Raw genomic sequence first — 12,755 nt, 5'->3', positions numbered from 1 at the left:
TCTCTCTCTCTCTCTCTCTCTCTCTCTCTCTCTCTCTCTCTCTCTCTTTCTCTGCTCCCCCCCACACGTGCACTTTCTCTCTCTCCAAAAAATACAAAAATTAAAAATTTCGGAATAAATGCACACACCCTGTAAACAATGTCAGCCTACTGGAAGGGTAGAGAGTAATAAGCAAAAAATTGCTTTTCTGCTCCTCCACAAACACGAAAGAATAATCAGGGTGGACAGCTTGTTGTATTCTTCCAAATACTTTTGTGTGCACATATATGTATATACCAGATCCATCTGGATAATCAGGATCTTCTCATCTCAAAAATAAAATCCTTAAGAAGATCTTCAGGGTCCTTTTAGTAATATATATAACATTCACAGGTTTTGTTACTCAGCCTACCACAACCATTGGCTTACAAATAAAGTTTCCAGAAACATCTTTGAACAAATAACCCTACTCAGTTGTGTGAGGCTCTCTTATAGTGGACTCCTAACAGTAGAATCACAAGGTGAAAGCATACATATTCCTTTTTCATGCCTTACAGCTCCTTCATATAAGAGTTGATAATTGGCCAGCCTCTGATTTCTCTCATTTTGCAGATTAACGGAGTTCTCTTGGAAGAACTGACTTTCTCACAGTCCCTTTTGGCACGTGTATAGTCTTGCAGGTTCTTTGGGTCTTTTATTTACTTTTAATTTCTTTAAAATGTGTATTTTTAAGAGAGACCAAGAGCCAGTGGGGAAGGGACAGAGAGAGAGAGGGAGACTAAGAATCCCAAGGAAGCTCTGGGACCCCGGGTCTTTTAATTTCCATAGACAGTGGATACCCATGTGACAGTCTAGTTTAGTGGTCAGTCTGCCTGAATTCAGTTCCAATCTCTACCAGTTTCTAACAGGATTACCTTGGCAGGTAACTTAACCTCTCTGAGCTGCTTCTTCACTTGCAAAACAATTTAATTATAGTGTCTTCCTCATAGAATTTCTGTGAAACTTCATGAAGATACTATGTTCAAAGTTCCTGTCAGTTCCTGACATACAAGTATTCAATAAACATAAGCTAATACTATTTTTATTACCATTTGCTTTTACATCTCAGAAATTCTTTTTTGTCTCGGTTCTACTAATGGTTTTTCCAGTTTTCTGGCATTGTTCTAAGTGTATTCTGATTTTTCCCCCCCTTTCCTTTAATTTGGATTTTGAGTGAGAGGGAGGTGGATGTCTGTGCTCACTTGACAGATCCTAGCCTGGGATTTAAATTCCCTTTTGGCGGGGACTTGGCCTTTCTCCCCGACTTTGCCCTCACAACACCTGGTGGGTTCTCAGTAAATATTTGTATAATTGTCAATGGGGGGGGGTCCAAAAAGCAACATAAATAGTCCATTTGAAATATACTTAGAACCCTGGGACATCAGGGTTGGTTGTCGCACATCCCTGCGTCACCGGCGTTACCGAGTGGTGGAGAACTTGGTCCTGGGTGAGCAGGAATGGGTTTGCCATTACAGGAGTCTGTGACGTTCAGGGACGTGGCCGTGGTCTTCAGCCAGGACGAATGGCTGCGCCTGGACTCTGCGCAGAGAACCCTGTACCGGGAGGTGATGCTGGAGAACTATGGCACCCTGGTCTCGCTGGGTAAGGAGGCTCGTCTGTAAGGGAGAATCCGCTGCGGGAGCGCCTTAGAGCTGCCCCTGTGGGGTTCAGAGTCCGCAGTTTCTCCCCTAACGAGCCCCTGGGAAAGGAAGAGCCTCTGTGGAATTCAAGGCATGCATTTGTGTCCGGATGCCCTTCCTCTGCCTTCCTCCCACCTGCCTCCTGACCAGGGTGGTCCTCCTCCTGACCAGGGTGGTTCTCCTCCACTCACTGGGTACTGTGGGGGTCAAGGGGGAAGAGGGATAAGGCTGTGTTGTTTCTGAACCAAACCCACCCTCGATGTGCTGCGTGCCCCACCTCCCCAGGCTCCCTTCTCTGCCCTGTTGGCTCTGGTTTGTGAGCTCTGGACTTGCCCCATCTGCTCAAACTCCATTCCCTTCCCCACGAGCAGGGATTCCATCTTCGACGCCAAAGGTGATCTGCCGGTTGCAGCAAGGCGAGGATCCTTGCGTGGTGGAAAGGGAAACCCCTCAAGACGCCTGTCTAGGTGAGTGCGCGGCTGGGAACCGGGCACAGGGCGGGGTATATATGAGAGCAGGTCAGGAGGAGGCAGTGCTCTGAGAATTTTGCTGGAAGTGCTGAGCCAGGGCCCCCTCATGGGAAGTTCCTTGGTGATAATGGTTTTCTTTGCAGCAAAAGGCCCCTGAGTAGACCTCTTTCTTCGCTTAATGTGCCCCGCTTTCCCTCTTTCCTTCTCTGCCACTTCACCCACTTCCTTCTGCTGTCTTGGCCTCTTGATCTCCACGGTTTTCTTTCCATCTGCAATTACACATGACAGACTTGAAAAACTTTACACCTTCGGTTGCATCTTGAATTCTTTGTAATTTCTCTCACAACCCCATATTTCAGGGTGTTGTCAACGCTTCCGTGTCTCCGGTTTCTTAACTCAGCATTTCCCTTTTATGTCCCTGGAGACTGGGGTTGTCATGTCCCACTGTGAGAGTCAACCAGCTCCCCTGGACCTCTGTAGCTTTTCTGGTCCAGGGCTTGGCATGCTTTTCCCACAGTGGACCAGATGGTAAATATTTTGGCATTGGGGGCCACAGGTCTCTTTTGCAGCCCTTAAACTCCGCCATCTTAGTGCAAGGTAATGCAAATGCAGACAGAGACAGTAAGTAGTCAACCCATAGGTGTGGCTGCCTTCTAGCACCAGAAGGAGGTATCAGCTGGAGTTGGCCCAGAGACCTGTAGTTTGTAGACTCCTCTTCTAGCCTAGTCTAAGCTCACTGGTCTTTATCATAAAACTGTAAGTTGTTGAAGTTAGAAGATCACTTGAAGACCGTCAAATTTAGATACCTCTCTTTATCACGGAAGAAACAGTGCATCAGAGGTTGTCAAACACTTTGCTGGCAGAGCTGGAAAAGCTGAAAAGCAGTGAGAAAAGCCTCGATCACCAGTGTCATTTCTGTTCACCGTGTGACACAGACTGGGCAATATTTTGTGGTTTGTGGTCTTTGTGGTTTGACCTTTATAATCTATGATTCTTGCCTTTATTGGCATGTTTTGTTTGCTCATTGTCTTCACAAATACTTTTCACCTTTATTAAAATACAGTTTTCTAGGGGCGCCTGGGTGGCTCAGTCAGTTAAGTGTCCAACTTCGGCTCAGGTCATGGTCTTATGGTTCATGAGTTCGAGCTCTGGGATTCTGTGTCTTCCTCTCTCTCTGCCTCGCCAACTCATGCACGTGTGCATGTGCACTCTCTCTTGAAAATAAAGAAACATTAAAAAAATTAAAAAAGAAAATAAAATACAGTTTTATCCAAAGAAAGAGTTACTGAGTAGTACAGCCTAGCACATAAGATCATGATTTGACTTTGGACATTTCCTGATTTCATGTTACCCCTGCCACTGCTTCCAAGTGCTCTGAGCTACGGGGAAAGTTACCTACCTTCTCTGAGCCTTGTTCTCCTCTCTCGCCTTCTGGGCCATCAGCAGAGTGATTGATCTTTTCAAAACTCAGGTGTTATTCCCATACCTTAAGAGACCTTGTTGTTTCTCTCTTTATCCACGGAGTAAAGTAAAATTCCTTAATGTGACATTAAACCTACTTCATAGCCTGTCTCCATGTTGCTTTATAGAAATCAGTGGCCACTTCCACTCTGGCTCCATGTTCTGGCCAAACCTGAACCCTCATTAACATTTGTGTGTCATTCCTTCTCGGGTTACTGCTTCCCCCTTGTCCACAGGAAACCTTAGATCCATCTGCCCCCCTCATCTGTGGGTTTTTCTTATTTTTTCCTGCTTCCCAGTCAGCATCCATTTTCCAGTCAGTCACATTCATACAGCACTTTCTGCATGCCTTGAACATATCCATTACAGCATCTGTTGTAGTGAATTATAGTTATTCTCCTGTTATTTCTTTTCCTAATTGGATTGTGCATATTTAAGGAAGAAACCAGGTCTGTCTTTGAATTCTGTGCCTGTAGCATCAAATATACTGCCTTCACTTAATATTTTTTGAGTGTAATTGAACTGTCTTTATGATTAACTCAGTGCCAAGGAAGCTCAGATTTAAGTACTCAGTGCAACCAGACCATGGCAGCTATATCATTGTTCACCTTCCACTCTGTCCTCGTTCTTACCAAATAAGGCCACCGTTTCTTATTATTATCTGCCTAAGAACTTACAACCCCTCCTGTGACCTGTATTATTATTCTGAATTCTTCTGCCAGTTGTTCAGGAACTCTGTGTTTGGCTTTACCCTGTTATTCCAGGGGTGCCTGGGTGGCTCAGTCAGTTAAGCCTCTGACTTCGGCTTAGGTCATGAGCTCACAGCTCTGTGCTGACAGCTTGGAGCCTGGAGCCTGCTTCGGATTCTGTGTCTCCCTCTCTCTCTGCCCCTCCCCCTCTAGTGTGCTTGCTCTCTCGTGCGTGCACCCTGTCTCTCTCTCAAAAATAAATAAACATTAAAAAAATTTTTTTAAATGAATTCGAACCTGGATTTCCTCTTTTAGTCATTAAGCCCCTCCCCCCGCCCCCAAATAGGTTTACTTTCCCCACAGATGACTTTGATCAGGCCTTCTTTCTGTCTCATAGACTCCTCTTTTCATTTTCTACTGAAATCCATCCCCTCACTCTTTATTATCCAGCTTCCTTTATAGAACCACTGCTTGCTAATACTGTTGGTGTTGGTGTCTTGGTTCTCTGAACCTCACACCAACATTATACAGCCGAGGCTTCTCATATCAAGGAGAAATGAACCATTACTGTTTAATCATTTGTACATTTCATATTATCATTGCTGATCATTCACTATTTGTTCAATAAATGACTGGGTTTCAGGAGTCTGTTATAAGAGGAGGGAATCCCTTTTCATTTTTGAGGTCACCTGCTCTTCATAATTTTTCCAACTAACTCTGCCCAGTTTTGTTGTTCTTTATTTATTTTGAGAGAGAAAGAGAGCACAAGAAGGGGCGGGCAGAGAGGAGAGACAGAATTCCAAGCAGGGTTCGCACCATCAGTGCAGAGCCTAATGCCAGACTCAAACTCCTATACTGTGAGATCATGACCTGAGCCAAGATCAAGAGTCAGTTGCTTAACCGATTGCACCACCCACATGCTCCCATTATTTTTTTTATGCAAGACACTCTAATTGCATGCTTATCATGTGCACAGTAAGGAATTAACAAATAATGTTAATGTTTATAATGTTAATGTATAATATAGGTATGTAATATACATTATAGCATGTATAATATACAATATGTATGTATAGTATATACATATATATACATAATATGTCTATATTAATATACACTAATAATGTACATTAACAATAATCAAGATATTCTCCTTGAACAAACACTTGAATTATTTTCAGACTTCGTGTATGTATATATGTTAAGTGATAGAATGTTTAAGTAAAATATGTTTTGGAAGAGAGAGAGAGAGACTGATTTAGGCTTTAGTCATTAAATTTCTTTAGAAAAATGAGATTAGAGTAGCCTAGTAAATTTCTGGATGGGCAGGGAATGTCATATTGTGACAAAGGATAAAAAGAGGGGAAGTACCCTGGTCAATCCTTTAACTTGCAAACTGTTAGGTTTTCCATTAACATCTTGAAGAAAAATCTATATTTTTATACAGATTTATAGCCTGTGTGCCTTTTTCCTCTTATTATTTAATTTTAATCATATATATTTTATTACTAAAACCTGATGGATTTTTATTAACCTAAATTTAAGTACATACAATTACCTAATTACACAGACCTAGTTTTAACCTATTTTCAATCATGGATTGATTAAAGAAAGCCAGATTTGAGCCCATAGTTCCATAGAATCAGCTCAAGCTGAATCCTTTCACTTAACATCATATCTGAGCTTGGGGCTTGGGCATATTTCAGAACTTTGGGGCATATTGACTCCACATTTCTTGTAAACTTTCATTTGTCTAAAGAGATTCTCACAGGGGTGCCTGGCTGGCTCAGTCAGTGGAGCATGAGACCTTTGATCTTGGGGTTGTGAGTTTGAGCCCCATGCTGGGTATAGAGATTACTTAAAAATAAAATCTTTAGGGGGCGCTTGGGTGACAGTCTGTTAAGTGTCCGACTTCGGCTCAGGTCATGATCTCGCGGTTCGTGAGTTTGAGCCCCACGTCAGGCTGTGTGTTGACAGCTCAGAGCCTGGAACCTGCTTCGGATTGTGTCTCCTTCTCTTTCTGCCCCTCCCTTACTCAAACTCTCTCTGTCACTCTCTCTGAAATAAATGAATAAACATTAAAAAAATTAAAACTTTAATAAATAATACAAATATAAAAATAAAAAGATTCCTACAAAAGGAGGTCAGTCTTCTGGTTGCAGGTTATTAGAAGAGGTGACTGTATCTGTTTTTCCTCGTGATCAATTTGGAAGGGAAAAGTGGGGGCAGGGAGGTGTGAACAAAACTGTTATTCCTCCAATCACCAGGGATAGGTTGTTGCACGAGGCTGATTTATTCCATATTTTCCTCTTCTTTATAGTCAGCATCTTGAATTTAGATCAGAAATCCTCAATACAGTCATGCTTCAGGGCTGCTATAAGTTTGAAAACCTGAGCACCCTCTTATTAACAGACTGTTTCTCCTTTCACAGACTATGATACAAAATCATATTCACATACAGATTCACAAAATTTAAGGAAAACATCACAGATATTTTTAAATGATCACACCTAGAGTTTCAGCTATGGGCACTAACATCATAAAAGCCACATGTGAATAGAAAGAAGATATGGGTGCCTGGCTGACTCACTTGGAGGGGCACACAACTCTAAATCTTGGGCTTGTGAGTTTGAGCCCCATGTTGGGTGTAGAGATTATGCAAAAAAAAAAAAAATAGATAGATAGATAGATAGATGTGAGTTCGAGCCCCATGTTGGGTGTAGAGATTATGCAAAAATAAATAAATAAATAGATAGATAGATAGATAAATAGATAAGTAAGTAAGTAAGTAAACTTTAAAAAAAAAAAAAAGGAGAAAATAAAGACAAGTTACCTACCTCATGGCCCGGCATACAGAACAGGAAATGATACACTGAAATATGCCACAGTTTATTCAACTCGAGCTTAGGAGCTAACATTTTTCTGTAGCCTCATACCTTCAGCTCGACCTGTTCTCTCTGCCTCTACTTCTCTCAAGTCGCAATGTCTTTGTTTCCAATGTTAATATGTTCACTCTATTCTCCGACACCACTCCTTCACCTGTTTACCACTCTTCCTTTCCATCCTGTCCTGTTTTTCCCCAGTGGCAAGTCCATATTTGAGGTCAAAAGAGGTATAAAACCTCTTTTATTTATTTATTTTTTGAGAGAGAGAGAGAGCAGGGGAGAAGGGCAGAGAGAGAGGGATAGAGAGAATCTCAAGCAGGCTCCACTTTCAGTGCAGAGCCCGACATGGGGCTGGATCCCACAACCCTGGGATCATGACCTGAGTTGAAACCAAGAGTCGGACGCTCAGCTAACTGAGCCACCCAGCCGCCTCTCAGACCTCTTTTATATGTACTATTGCCAATTTTACTGTTCCACGGTTGCATGTTTCTCTCTTCCCGTAGAGGTGCCGTTAATGCTTCTGATCCACTCCAGGTTTCAAGACTTGGCCTGAAATGGAAGCCTCACCTCCCAGACAGGACATTTCTATAGAAGAAACATCTCAGGGAATAATAAAGAAAAAGTCCATTAAGTTTGGTCACTGGGACATCGATTTTGGACAGACTTTGGAATTGGAGAGTGGAACAGAACAGGAGCAACGGAAGAAACCTCTTCAGCAAATCATGGCCTCACACAAAAAAACTGTGAGTGGAGATGTAAAGCAGACACGTCTTGAATTGGGGAAAGGCTTACTTATAAATACAATTCTTGTCACACAACAGAGTGTTCCTATAGAAAGGATACCCAATATACATTACACTTTTGGGAGAGATTTTAAACAGAATTTTGATCTAATGAGATGCATCCAGATTTACCCAGGAGAAAAACCTCATCTTTGTAATGAATGTGGGAAAAGCTTCAACCAGAGTCTCCATCTGATTGAACACCAGAGAATTCACACTGGTGAGAAACCCTACAGATGTAGTGAGTGTGGGAAACCGTTTAGCCACAGATCCTCCCTTCTTGCCCATCAGAGAATTCATACTGGAGAGAAACCTTACAAATGTAATGAATGTGAGAAGGCGTTTAGCAGCAGCTCGACCCTAATCAAACACCTGAGGGTGCACACCGGCGAGAAACCCTACCAGTGTAAGGAATGTGGTAAAGCCTTTAGCCAGTGTTCAACCCTTACTGTACATCAGAGGATTCATACTGGAGAGAAACTCTATAAATGTGCTGAATGTGAGAAGGCCTTCAATTGTAGAGCAAAACTTCACAGACACCAAAGAATCCACACAGGAGAGAAACCCTATAAATGCAGTGAATGTGGGAAAGGTTACAGCCAGTTTGCATCCCTGGCTGAACATCAGAAGCTTCATACTGGAGAACAGCTGTGTAAATGCTTGGAATGTGGGAGAACCTTCACACGCATCTCCACCCTTATTGAACACCAGCGAATTCATACTGGTCAGAAACCCTACCAGTGCAATGAATGTGGGAAAGCCTTCAACCAGTATTCATCCTTCAGTGAACATCGTAAAATTCACACCGGGGAAAAGCTTTACCCATGTGGAGAATGCGGGAAAGCCTTTGGTTGCAAATCCAACCTTTACAGGCATCAGAGAATTCACACTGGAGAGAAACCCTACCAGTGTAATCAGTGTGGGAAAGCCTTCAGCCAGTATTCATTCCTAACAGAGCACGAGAGGATCCATACTGGCGAGAAACTCTACAAGTGCATGGAGTGTGGGAAAGCCTACAGTTATAGATCAAACCTTTGTAGACACAAAAAAGTTCACACTAAGGAAAAACTCTATAAATGGAAGGAATATGGGAATCCTTTTATCTATAGCTCCTCCCTTACTCAGTATCAGAGATTTCTCAGAGATGATGAGTCCTGTGAAGTTTAATTCTTCTCTCAAATGATTCAAGACTCCTCACTGGAGAATAATAAATAGGGCACAGACTGCAGATCAGATAAAGATTTTTTTTTTACTTCAGGAGGAAATATGCTAGTTTCCACTAAGTCATGGTAAAATTGATCAATGGAATTATGAAGAGCACCGATTTGTCAAATTTTATAAGAATCATTAAATATTAAATGCTAAGGTTACAAAGAACATATAATAATTTTTAAATTCATAGAAAAAATATAAAAGGCCTAACTTAAAAAAATAGTAAAAATAATGGAATGTGAGTTTTGTTTTTCTTTTTCTTTTTCTTTTTCTCTTTCTTTTTCTTTTTCTTTTTTAGAGAGCGAGCACAAGTGGGGAAGAGGGGCGGTGGGGGGAGAAAGAGAGAGAGAATGGGAGAAAGAATCCCAAGCAGGCCCCACACCCAGTGCAGAGCCTGATGCAAGACTTGATCTCACAAATGTGAGATCATGACCTGAACTGAAAGCAAGAGTCGGACGCTTAACTGACTGAGCCACCCAGGCGCCCCTAAGTTTTGTTTCTTTCATTAGAGTTTATTCCCTAAGAGTAAGCTTCAGTATGAATTTTCTTTTAAAAATGGTCATTGAGTTAAAGTGAATAAGCGTGAGGCCATAATTTGCTAAAATGGCAGGCAAATACAGGACACACGCTTTTCCATGAAGAGAAGCTCAAGATAAAAAGGAATTCTTTAAATTCAAATTTTCACATGGAATCAAGCTCAATTTTTCATGAACTGTGTCACTGGCAGGTTATATATATAAATATTTATATATCTATACACATATGTGTACAAACATACATATGCACAAGCTTTGGAATATATGTATATTTTTTCCAAAAGTTTTTGATGATTAAAAAAACATGGTTTCATTAACCTAGAATTCAGTTTTGGAAATTGAAATTTTTCCCAAAGTGAGTCTCTTTTCCTTTTCCTTACATTATTTCTTAATTTGACATGACTTGACATTACTGAATAGTCTTAGGCTAGTATTATAGAAGGTGTAGTAAATTGAGGCCAGTGGAGAGAATGTGATGCAAATACTCTGTTTTCTGTGGCAGAAGGTACGTATTTGCAGAATCTGACTACAGCTGGTAGCTCATTAGAGCCAGGTGGAATTTTAATTTAGTTTATTTATAGCTAATAAAATTGAGCTTATTGGGCAGAGTCGAGACTAGAATCTAAGTTTCCAGCTCCTGTTTTCTGTGACAATTATAGGTATGAATTACAATAATTCACTTCCAATCTCACGTCCCGAGAGTATGACTTACTGTTTGTTTTGTAAACTGGTTTGGCACAACAACAGTAATTTCATCAGTTTTATTTCTGTGTTTGACAGGTTCTTCCTAACTGCAGTCCTGTTAATTGGCTTACAGTCATGCCTTTGTTTTTCTTATGTGTCCCTAATTACACCTGCTTTTGTAATCACTGTACATAAGTCCTCAAACCCAGCTGAGGTCCAGATAGTGAAATTGCTTTTCGATTTTCACATACAAGACTGCCTTTTCATTTGTTTTTGTTATACGTCTTTTGTGTAAAGTGATAAGTGAATATTTAATTATTAAACCTTCTAGTCATCGGTTAAAATTGGGTATCCAAATATTTTCCATATTTTTGAGATACATTTCATTTTCCCTGTGCCTCCTTCCCACAATCTTATATTTCAGTTTCACAGTTGGTATCATTTAAAAAACTGTCCTAATAAAAGTAGCTAGAACCGTCTGTCTGAGAAAGGTTTTAGAATTAAATGCAGACATTCAGCATAGTGTACTTCTTGACCTGTCTTAGCTCATTAGAAAATCTCTCTTTATATATTTATGTATATTTGTTAGGAAATGAGCTTTCATAAAGACTTCAATGTTTAACACTGGATAGAGCCATTTGCAAGATATTTCAGATAAAAACATGTTTGGTTATCCAATAGCAATGACCATGTTTAGTGCCTAGATTTTGGTTTCCAAATGCTATTCCCTACTGAAAATAACCACGGCTCATTTGGAGCAGGGAAAATATAAAATGTGTCTGAGGTATCTTTTTATGAAACAAAACCAATAGATAGCACTTAAAGACAAGCACTTAAAGGATAACATCAGGGGCTCCTGGGTGGCTGAGTCGGTTAAGCATCCAACTGTTGGTTTCAGGTTAGGTCATGATCTCACAATTTTGTGGGGAAGAGCCCTGCGTTGGGCTCTGCACATGGAACCTGCTTAGGATTCTCTCTCACCCTCTCTCTGCCTGTTCCCGGTCGTGCCGTCTCTGTCTCTCTCAGAAACAAATAAAGTTAAAAAATTTTCTTTTAAAAAAGGATAATGTCAGAAGGACACGGAAACCAAGTTGAAGTTTCTCTCACTGGTCAAATTTAACACAATATAAACATCGGAAAGAATAATCATTGTAATTGTGTATAACATGCTAAGTAAAAATGAGCCCATTATGAAAAAGTAGTGAAAAAAAAAAAAAAAGGAAAGCTGTCTATGAACTTATTTGGTGAATGCCATCTTTTTAACTGTATGTGGAATGATAGACAAATCACCATCTTAAAACCCTCAATGCAATTAAATCAGGAGAATCCAATGGATAGTAAAACCATCAGGTGAAAAAAATTTTTAAGGAACATTATATGGTGTCAAAGGTCACAGATCCGATCGCAAAGAAAAGATATGCCTTTATAATGGAGAGATCTGGCTGTCAAACTGAGTTTCACTACCGGTGGGGCAACCTGACTTTATGTGGCTCCTGATGAGATGCAGTACGAGGCACACATGATCATCTGACGTATTCTTGCCAAAAATGCTTAATGAAAATCTAATTAAGCCTCCTCTCCGGATTGTTTTCCATGTTTATAAGAAATCTAAGAGCTAAAGGAACAACTTGAATTATGTGATGAGGAAACAGACAAACCGAGAGTGCGAGACTTTGTACAAGACAGCTGGCCAGGACTTGCAACAAGCCAATGTAGTAGGACAAAAAGACTTCTAGATTAAGGCCCTGAAGAGTCACAAGCAAAGTGTGATCCTTAATTGGCTTCAGAGTCCGAAAAATTCAAACTGTAAAAGACATTTGGGGTATACTTGGGGAAGGAGGAGGATGGAATGGGTGTTAGATAATGTCATACGTTTAATTTTCCTAGAAGTGATAATGGCATTGAGGTATATAGGATGTTGCCCTTATTCTTAGGAGATGCATGTAAAAGTTTTCAAGTCTGAAAAGTCATGATGTCTGCAGCACATTTGCAAGTAAGCATGTAAAAAATTAGTCAACAGTTATGAAAAATTAGTCAACTTTGTGGAGGATATAGAGATGTTCATTGGTCATCCTTCCAACTTTTCTGTATGTTTACAATTTTAATTAAAAAAACGGAGGCAGGAAGTCATTGTATAATGTGATGATTATGAAGCTTCAAGTCAGACTTCTTCCTTTGTACTTGTATCCACTTCCTGTTTGAGAGTTTATTTCCTGGGGATGCAACCATTGGAAATAAAATAACTTTTGGTTCTTGTTCCACTTTAAATGGAGTAAGCACATGCCACCTTATCTCTCCCACAAAGTACATATAAAAACCCTGGAGAGGATGCATGGAGCAGCTGTCTGAGAACTCTGAATAGTCATGGTAGCAGGCAA

At 40.6% G+C, this 12,755-nt stretch overlaps 1 protein-coding gene across 1 annotated transcript in view; it reads left to right on the top strand.

Moving 5' to 3' along the window:
* ZNF354C (zinc finger protein 354C) overlaps nt 1-11,653 on the top strand; it is an 18,452-nt gene extending 6,799 nt beyond the window's left edge. Inside the window, exons 3-5 of the mRNA XM_049649006.1 lie at nt 1,494-1,620; nt 2,030-2,125; nt 7,698-11,653. Coding sequence (XP_049504963.1) covers nt 1,494-1,620; nt 2,030-2,125; nt 7,698-9,112 — 1,638 coding nt within the window. The 3' untranslated portion in view covers nt 9,113-11,653. The remainder of the gene's footprint in view (nt 1-1,493; nt 1,621-2,029; nt 2,126-7,697) is intronic.
* Nucleotides 11,654-12,755: the final 1,102 nt, after the last annotated feature.

The sequence above is a fragment of the Panthera uncia genome (assembly GCF_023721935.1).
Source record: "Panthera uncia isolate 11264 chromosome A1 unlocalized genomic scaffold, Puncia_PCG_1.0 HiC_scaffold_17, whole genome shotgun sequence".
NCBI classification, from domain to species: Eukaryota; Metazoa; Chordata; class Mammalia; order Carnivora; family Felidae; genus Panthera; species Panthera uncia.
The sequence above is the reverse complement of the archived record's forward strand: the minus strand, read 5'-3'. Positions and strand labels throughout refer to the sequence as shown.